The sequence below is a fragment of the Labrus bergylta genome, chromosome 24 (genome assembly GCF_963930695.1).
Source record: "Labrus bergylta chromosome 24, fLabBer1.1, whole genome shotgun sequence".
Taxonomy (NCBI): domain Eukaryota; kingdom Metazoa; phylum Chordata; class Actinopteri; order Labriformes; family Labridae; genus Labrus; species Labrus bergylta.
In genome coordinates, this window is record NC_089218.1 from 680,635 (window position 1) to 688,371 (window position 7,737).

The window sequence follows — 7,737 nt, forward strand, 5'->3', positions numbered from 1 at the left end:
CTGCATCAATATCTGCTGCTTTTTTCTGTTTTTCTTTCTAGTGAACACCTCGTTTCATGAACCACCGTCAACGAGACATTGAATAAATGAACTGCTGTCCTACTGCACTCCTGAAAAAATATTCTATACTGTAAGGAGGAAACCTTTAATAAAATCTGGGGTCCCTTTCTCAACATTTTGCCTTCTTTAGAGCAGGATGGCCATAGAAGTGAAACTCTTCCCAGACCAACTCAAAGTTAATCACCCAGATTAAGCCAGACGTGAATACATGTAGATAAATGAAAGAAAATAGAGAGCCATGCTGGGGAGAAGGGTGAGATCGGGTGAGATATGGGAGGACGGGGGGGAGATTTGTTTCAGTTTTTTTTGTTTATGTTTGTTATTGTTATTAATTAAAACAATAATAATAGCAATTTTTACAATTAGACATATTACAAGTGAATAGACACTGGATGTGTGTTCTTTCTCTTATTTCTTTCTCAATCATTACTTTGCATACAAACTGTTATTGTAATTATTGTTACAACAATTATTGATGCTGTATTATTATTAGTACAGTTGTAATATACTTATATTATGACTATATAGAATTGCCTAATTGATATAGGGATGTATTGGAAGTACACATGCTGAATCTATTTAAGTATACACATCTACATTTTCTCTGCTTATTCATTTTATTTTTTTATCATTATTATTTATTTATATGTTTTTGTGTCTATTGTGTTCATGTTGACAGTGGATTTGCTTGTAAAGTTTTATGTTTTCCTAATAAACAAATCTTTAAAACACCTCATTTCATACACAACATACTTATCACAGTATTACAGTTCAATTGCAACAACTGTTGTGTTTAAAGCGTCAGAGTATTCAAAGTTTGTTCCCATTTGACCTTTGGCCTGCATCTCTTCCAGGACAGGCTGCAGCTGCTAATAAAAAGAATTCATAAAGAGTCTTACTTTGACTTTTATTTCTTATTTCACATTGAATAAATCTTCCTGAGCTTCACGTCCGGTCACAACAAAGAGAGCTCGGGAGCATTGAGGAGTTCTTGTGCTAACTCAGATTGTTGTAGAGCAAAAAATGTGACACCTGAACTGTACGCTGCAGGGGTGGTGATGTGTGTTAACTTGGCTCCACCTTCTTCCTGTTCCTCTTCCAGAATCATCTGCTTCACTTGACCTAACAGGGCAGAAAACATGAGGGGGGGAAATACTTCAGAATCTGTGTGTGTGTGTAAAATGTGCATGAATGAAAGCAGGAATAAAGGCCTCACCCTCTACGTCCAAAGTCGTCCACTGCGGGTCAGATAAAGTGGACAGGCAGCAGTCAGCTGTGATTCGCTGCAGGACGTCCTCTCGGCGAATCAGCAGCACAGATTCACTGCAGAGTCTCTCGTGCAGCTCTCCTTCGCTCACTGATGAAAAAGATCACACGACAAATGAAGCGCATCAATAAAAAGAGACGTGGATGTTTCTTCTGCCTCAGCTGTCACTCACCTACATCAAAAGGATTGGTCATGAAAACAGCATTCGGTGTGGCGCCAAATATGAGCTGATGGTGCCAGGCATCGGGCACCTCCTCCCCCTCGGGTACGGCCCGCTGCATGTTCATGGTCGCTATGGGAACGGCACCTTTTCGGATCCAGCGAGCGAGCCAGGGGAAGAGGCTGACCAGGCGGCGAGGGTGAAGGTGGAAGAAACGACCCGTGACTTTCCCCTCGCTCGCCTCCTCTGCTCCTCGGATGAGCTGAGCGTGAGTCGCACCTTCATGGAAAGAAAAACAATCTTTACTGCAACTCAACAAAGTCACACTTAATATTCTAAGATAAATGATCACAAGTTTACTTCCTTCTCCACTCAGACGCTCCTTCTGTGTGAACACAGCTTGACTTAAATGAATGAAATGTCATTGTATGAAATTGTGTTACACAGCTGAAAAGTCAATTACAGTGGCTCCTGTGAGAGACATAAACCTTTTGTCTAATTCAAGAGGCTGCTTTTCAACTGGTTGGCGGTGCCGCCAGCTGTCACTCTGGCAGGAAACCGCGCTTATGGGTTCAAGATGTAACAAAGCCTCAATCAGCGGGTAAGTTATTGTCTCTGCCGGCATCTGTGATCTATTTCTGCCTGCAGAGAAACCCACCTATACAAAGTCACCCTCTATGTACTTATATGCCATTAACTGAAATGTCACAGAACATTTGGGAGGAAGTAGATTGGATCTCACGCCAAGTGTTTATAATGTCTTAACTGCCAATGTGTAAAGAGGCTTTCAAGCAGCGTGAATACTTTTTATACCACTGTGACTCACGGTAACTTTCCTGCACAGGGGACGCCTGAGTGGACAGATGTAAGTTATACATTAAAGAAACAAAGTTTTACTCTGAACAAGAACATGCACTAACGTTAATGTTCACTTTTCACTGACATTTAAAACAAGTTGAAACAGACCCCATATATTGAGCTTAGGTATGTATGTGTATGTATGTGTTTGTCATATGTATGTATACTACATGTATACATGTATGTGCATATATATATATATTTGTGTGTGTGTATTATGTGTTTATATATGTATGTGCATATCTATAGATTTATTTTTTATTTCTTGCTTGCCTGTAAAGCACTTTGGTCAGATGAAGCTGTTTTTAAATGTGCTATACAAATAAAGTTGATTTGATTTAATGTAATATATAGTACATATCAATAAACTTCATTTCTTTCTTTCACTGTTCAAAAGCACAGTTACATTATTCCTAACACAGCTTCAAAATAAATCATCAATATTCACTGTCACTTTAATTCAACCTTTCAGACATGAAGTGTTTTTATCAGATTTATTTGCATTCTAATGAAACGTGAGTGTTTCCTGTTTACCCTGCACACTGTGTGGAAACTTATTCTCTCTTATTGCACGTACCTGCACATGTTGTGTTCTTTATATTCAATCATATATTTTTACACTGCTGTTTGTTTGCTCAGTTTCTTTCTTTAATTGTTTTGCACCAAACTACTAGTCAGATTCCTTGTAGTGTGAATGGACTTGGCAATGCAAACCTATCCTGATTCTGAATTATTACTAAACATTATAAATGCTTATTAAGTGTAGCAGCAACTCTACGCTCTGAAAATACTCTATTTCAGGTAAATCTCTTTTATTCAAAACCTCATTAAGAAGTATAGAAGACATATTTGCACACCTTCCTTTAAGTATTACGAGCACAAACTTCTGTTTGGTTGTATTTTGGGACGTTTACCGGCTTCACTGCGGGACAGCAGGTAGTCTGGCAGCGGAGACTCGTTCCTCCTCAGTCGAGTCTGGACGCACCTGTCCGCCTCCTCAGGTGTCACATCCACACCGAGAGCCTTCAACACGTCCAGCACCGCCGTGGCCCCGCAGGCTGAGGCTCCTATCTGAAGGGTCTGCCTCTCAAAAGCCTCCTGGATGGACCACAGCATGGCCTGCTCCTCCTGGACCCCATCACCACCTTCATGGTCCTCCATCAGAGAAGCTCACCTGGACACAGGTCAAGATTACATTTAAAGACAACCTCAAAGACATCGTGGTTTTTTAAACTTGATTAAATTAAATTCACATTGAGAGGATGTACAGTCACATTTCTCCACAAATAGCAAACCTTTATTTCCTATTTCACTAATTTAGAGGTACGACCTGATTGAATGTGTTGCACCTTTTGTCTTACATCAATAACCTTTAATGTGTGTGTTGGTCTCATTTCATTATTTACTTCTGGATTCTTATCAGAGTGTTTTTGCTTTCTTTTGTTTTTATAAGTGTATATGTCACAGTGAGTATATACATATGTACACAGTCAATTAATTTTTAATTTAAAAAAAAAGGTAAATTGTGTTTCTGTGATTGGAACGTCACAGTGACGTAGCTGTAGAGCTCACCTGGTCAGTGTTACCTGTATAAAGTGCTCCCAGGTGGTGTAACATTACTTTACAGTGAATAAAGAGATGAATTCACTTACCTATAATCCAAAAAGATGGATCAATATCTTCCCTTTCAAACTAATAAAATCATTTTTAAACTAAGTTCCAGATGATTCCTCTTGTTTCTACTTTCTCTACATTTGATGAAACAGGAAGTAAAGCGTGAGCTTCACCAACACTGCTGCTGCTGCTTCTCCCCAAAATAACACCGACTGACAACATTACCAGTGCGCATGCGCGAGGTTCTACCCTCGGCGTTTTAGCAGTGGAGCAGAGAGGCGCAGTGAAATATAGCGCCCCTGCTGGACAAATATGAGGGACAAAAAATGACTAAAGTATAAATAAATAAATAAATAAATGTTTGGAGAAATGCATACAATAATGTATAAATAAATAACTAATTAAATAAATGCATCAATAAATAAATACAGATAAATAAATGCAACAATTCATATAAAAATTAATATATAAACAAATATATTCATATATTTATTTATGTATTTCTGTGTCCATGTTGTACAAGGAAAAGTAAATATGTAAATGAAGTGGATTTTATCCTAACATTACTGAAGGAGGATTGGTCAACAGACAGAAGCAAATTTACATTTATACTTTTCCTCTTACGACCTGGACACAGAAATAAATAGATGTGTAAATTTAAAAATACAGAAAGAAATTAATAACTCAATTAATGTGGAAATGTATTCATTGATACATATATAACTGTAGAAATACGCTAATAAATGAATAAATACATGTAAAAATATATAAATAGACTTTTTCATTCACAAAGTGTATTTATTATTTATTCATGTATTGTTTTCAGCATTTATATATTTATTTATATATTTATTGATGCATTTATTTAATTATTTATTTATACATTATTTAATGCATTTCTCCCAACATTTATTTATTTATACTTTAGTCATTTTTTGTCCCTCATAGACAAATCAGCAGTACGTTGACATTTCATATAAATAACTTAACCTGCAGTCATAGAAATGACCGTTTAGACCTGCTCACTATGTTAGATACAACGGGCCTCATTGATTAATAATATACAACTGTAGTGATAAAGATAAACATGTCATATAATATGTTGAGGAACACAAAAACAGACAGGCTTACACAAACTAAAATTAATTAAAGAAAGATCAAAATAACACAAACTATAATCAAGAGTTAATGTACAGTAAGTTTTCTTTGTATTACTACGGCTTAAGATAATTAACAATATATCTAAAATGTTGGGTACAAATGTCAAGCACATCCTGACTTTTATTATTAACTCTGTCTGTAATGTGTGGAAGTTAAAGTACATAAAAAAGAAACATAATTATTCTCAAGTACACATTGAAATCCCCGTCTGAAATCTTTTACTCGTATTACCATAATGACACTAATGACAAAAACATCATGTTCACTCAAACAACCTTTGAATATTTACCTTTAAACGACTCCAGGGACATCCAGCGTGACTTCAACCAATCCTGGGACACTTTTCCATCCGTCCAATAGATGTCAGTGTTGCTTCATTCAATGGCAGCAGAGAGCAGAGCAGCACAGTGACAGCAGAGCAGATAAGTGGTGTCACTAAGATGCTGACAGAAACAGTCTGAGGCGTGCGGCATGATGACGATGGCCGCCTTCTTCAGGTGTACTATAAGGAGAAGACACCAGGGTGATTCCATTGACCCTATATGAATATATTGTTTATATATGGGGCAGCAAACCTGAATTCTTGAATGCCCTGTGGGGTAAAAGCGTTTGAGAAAGGTCAAAACTGCAATATTTTTAATGGAGTAAGTCAGTGGTTCTTTGTGTTTCCCCCTCTCTTTTTAACCTTTTAAATTTCCTTTTCACATATTACGTATTTTATTTATAGTCATTTAATCCTTTTTGAGCAGAAAGTCACATTGAGGTCAGTGTGTTTTTTTTAAATAAGTAATAATCTCTGTTTACTGGGGGAAACATTTTTTTAAAATAGACAAACACAAAGATATGGAGATACTATCAGGTCATTTTCACAATGAGGAAATGACTGTGCAAGGTATAATGCAGATGAACAAGCACACACCACAAAATGCAAAGCAGCTACTGTTATGTAAGATTAATACACTTTGTGAATTAACCTTTCAAACTATAAGATGAATATTGGTAGAGCCTCAGAGAATATTTAACTGGCTTTGTTTCGTCAGGGTAACACGTCAAATTAATTAGCTCCAAATCCTCCAACAAGGACCAACTGTTATCTCCCAATTACTTTTGAATTGTTCAAACAGGCAACACTGACTTGAAGAACATGTGTCCTATTTGCCAAGTCACGGCACAGTGCCATCTGGTGGTGGAGAAGAGATACAGCCTGCAATTATGAAACAAAAGCTCAAAGTTTTGGTTTAACAGGAAAGAAATATTTATGCTCCTGAGAACACAGCTTTGATCTTTCCTCAGTGGGTTTATCTGTACAGGATCCAGGATCAGTTGTCAGCGCCCGTAATCATGAACTTCAAACCCGGTTGGTATTCGTCTCACCTCTTCTTCCTCCTGCTTTGCAGAGCTACAGCGAAGGCCTCTGGAAGCACTACAAGCAGACTGTGATTAAAGCTGACTGAGCTCTGTGAACGTGACCCGGCAGCCCATACTGAAGCACGTCAACAAAGAGAGGAGGTAGGAGGGGGGGAAAGTCTTCACATGTCTGGGATGAAAGATGGAAACGCAGAGGCGGCCTCAGTTTCTCACAGGCAGCCTTCACCTCAACATCACCTCCTGCCATTTTCAGACGCAGAGCGGCCGAGCGGATGAAAGCGCTGTGGTCGGGTTGTCATCATACCTGTCGACAGATATACAAATCAATAATTCTCTGAAAAGGCAAATAAAGAATGTCAATACTGCGAGTAAGAGGGAAGCTTGCACAGTTGGTTGTGTTAATAACTTTGGCGGACACACATCCTGAGGTTAACCAATCGAGGAAGACGATTAAGAAAATGTCTATTAAGGTGATAAAGCAAATGAGAAGCGACATCATTGTGATGCAACCAGTGGCGTCGCCCCCTGCTGGCCATTACAAAGACTGCAGCTTTGAGAGACTTCTGCGCTGGCTTCACCTTTGAGTGAAGCGTCCACTTCTTCTCACTCTCTTTTTTGGAAAGTTGCAGATCCTTCAGTTCAGTGATGACTGTTTTTTTGATAGGTGGCTGCTTAATTACCCATAACACCCTTCTCTGCGTCGGCTCACAGATGTTTATGGGTGTCTTCAGAGAAGCAATATTTCATAAGTTTGACTCACTGCCAAGTCTATTTTTGGAGCGGTGTGCATCCCTGTGGAATGAGAAGCACTTGTTGAGGAATATGAAAACCTGTGTTAGTCGAGGATTGACATGACATTAATATTTTATGCTGCATTTGACTTTCTGTTAGACTTTGTCTTTATCTTCCTGCAGAAAGAGTCACAAATATTATTTGTTATTTCTCCTTCTCGGTCTGTTAAAGTGAGGATTTTCACCGCTGCAAACACACAACAGTCAGGTGCAGAATAAAGATGAGATGGTTCACAGGTTACAGCGATGCAGATGTGTGCACCGTGTTGCTGAACATTCCTCGCTTGTGTAACATCTTCAGTGGACGTTTGTGCTGCATGATGACACGTTTGGTAAACTGTTCTGATATTTTGCCCCCGGGATGTTTAAAAACACATATTTCACTATTCTCTCCTGACTGTTGTTGACATGTTTACAGCTACATACATTTTCCAATATCTATTAAAGTAAACAGCTGG

At 38.3% G+C, this 7,737-nt stretch overlaps 1 protein-coding gene across 1 annotated transcript; it reads right to left on the bottom strand.

Moving 5' to 3' along the window:
* Window positions 1–948: 948 nt before the first annotated feature.
* On the bottom strand, window positions 949–4,166 carry LOC110000729 (uncharacterized). Its single transcript, XM_020656071.3, has 5 exons — window positions 3,998–4,166; window positions 3,260–3,519; window positions 1,500–1,766; window positions 1,277–1,417; window positions 949–1,182 (listed from the first exon to the last, which is right to left on the bottom strand). Exons 2-5 carry the CDS (start codon window positions 3,504–3,506, stop codon window positions 1,016–1,018), a joined length of 822 nt encoding a protein of 273 aa, XP_020511727.1. The 5' UTR covers window positions 3,507–3,519; window positions 3,998–4,166; the 3' UTR covers window positions 949–1,015.
* Window positions 4,167–7,737: the final 3,571 nt, after the last annotated feature.

Excerpts from the sequence above, each read along its gene's own strand:
- LOC110000729 (XM_020656071.3), bottom strand. The coding sequence starts at position 3,506 with ATGGAGGACCATGAAGGTGGTGATGGGGTCCAGGAGGAGCAGGCCATG. Across the intron at positions 1,767-3,259 it reads GCTGTCCCGCAGTGAAGCCG|GTGCGACTCACGCTCAGCTC; the intron begins GTAAACGTCCCA and ends CTTTCCATGAAG. Across the intron at positions 1,418-1,499 it reads GACCAATCCTTTTGATGTAG|TGAGCGAAGGAGAGCTGCAC; the intron begins GTGAGTGACAGC and ends CTTTTTCATCAG.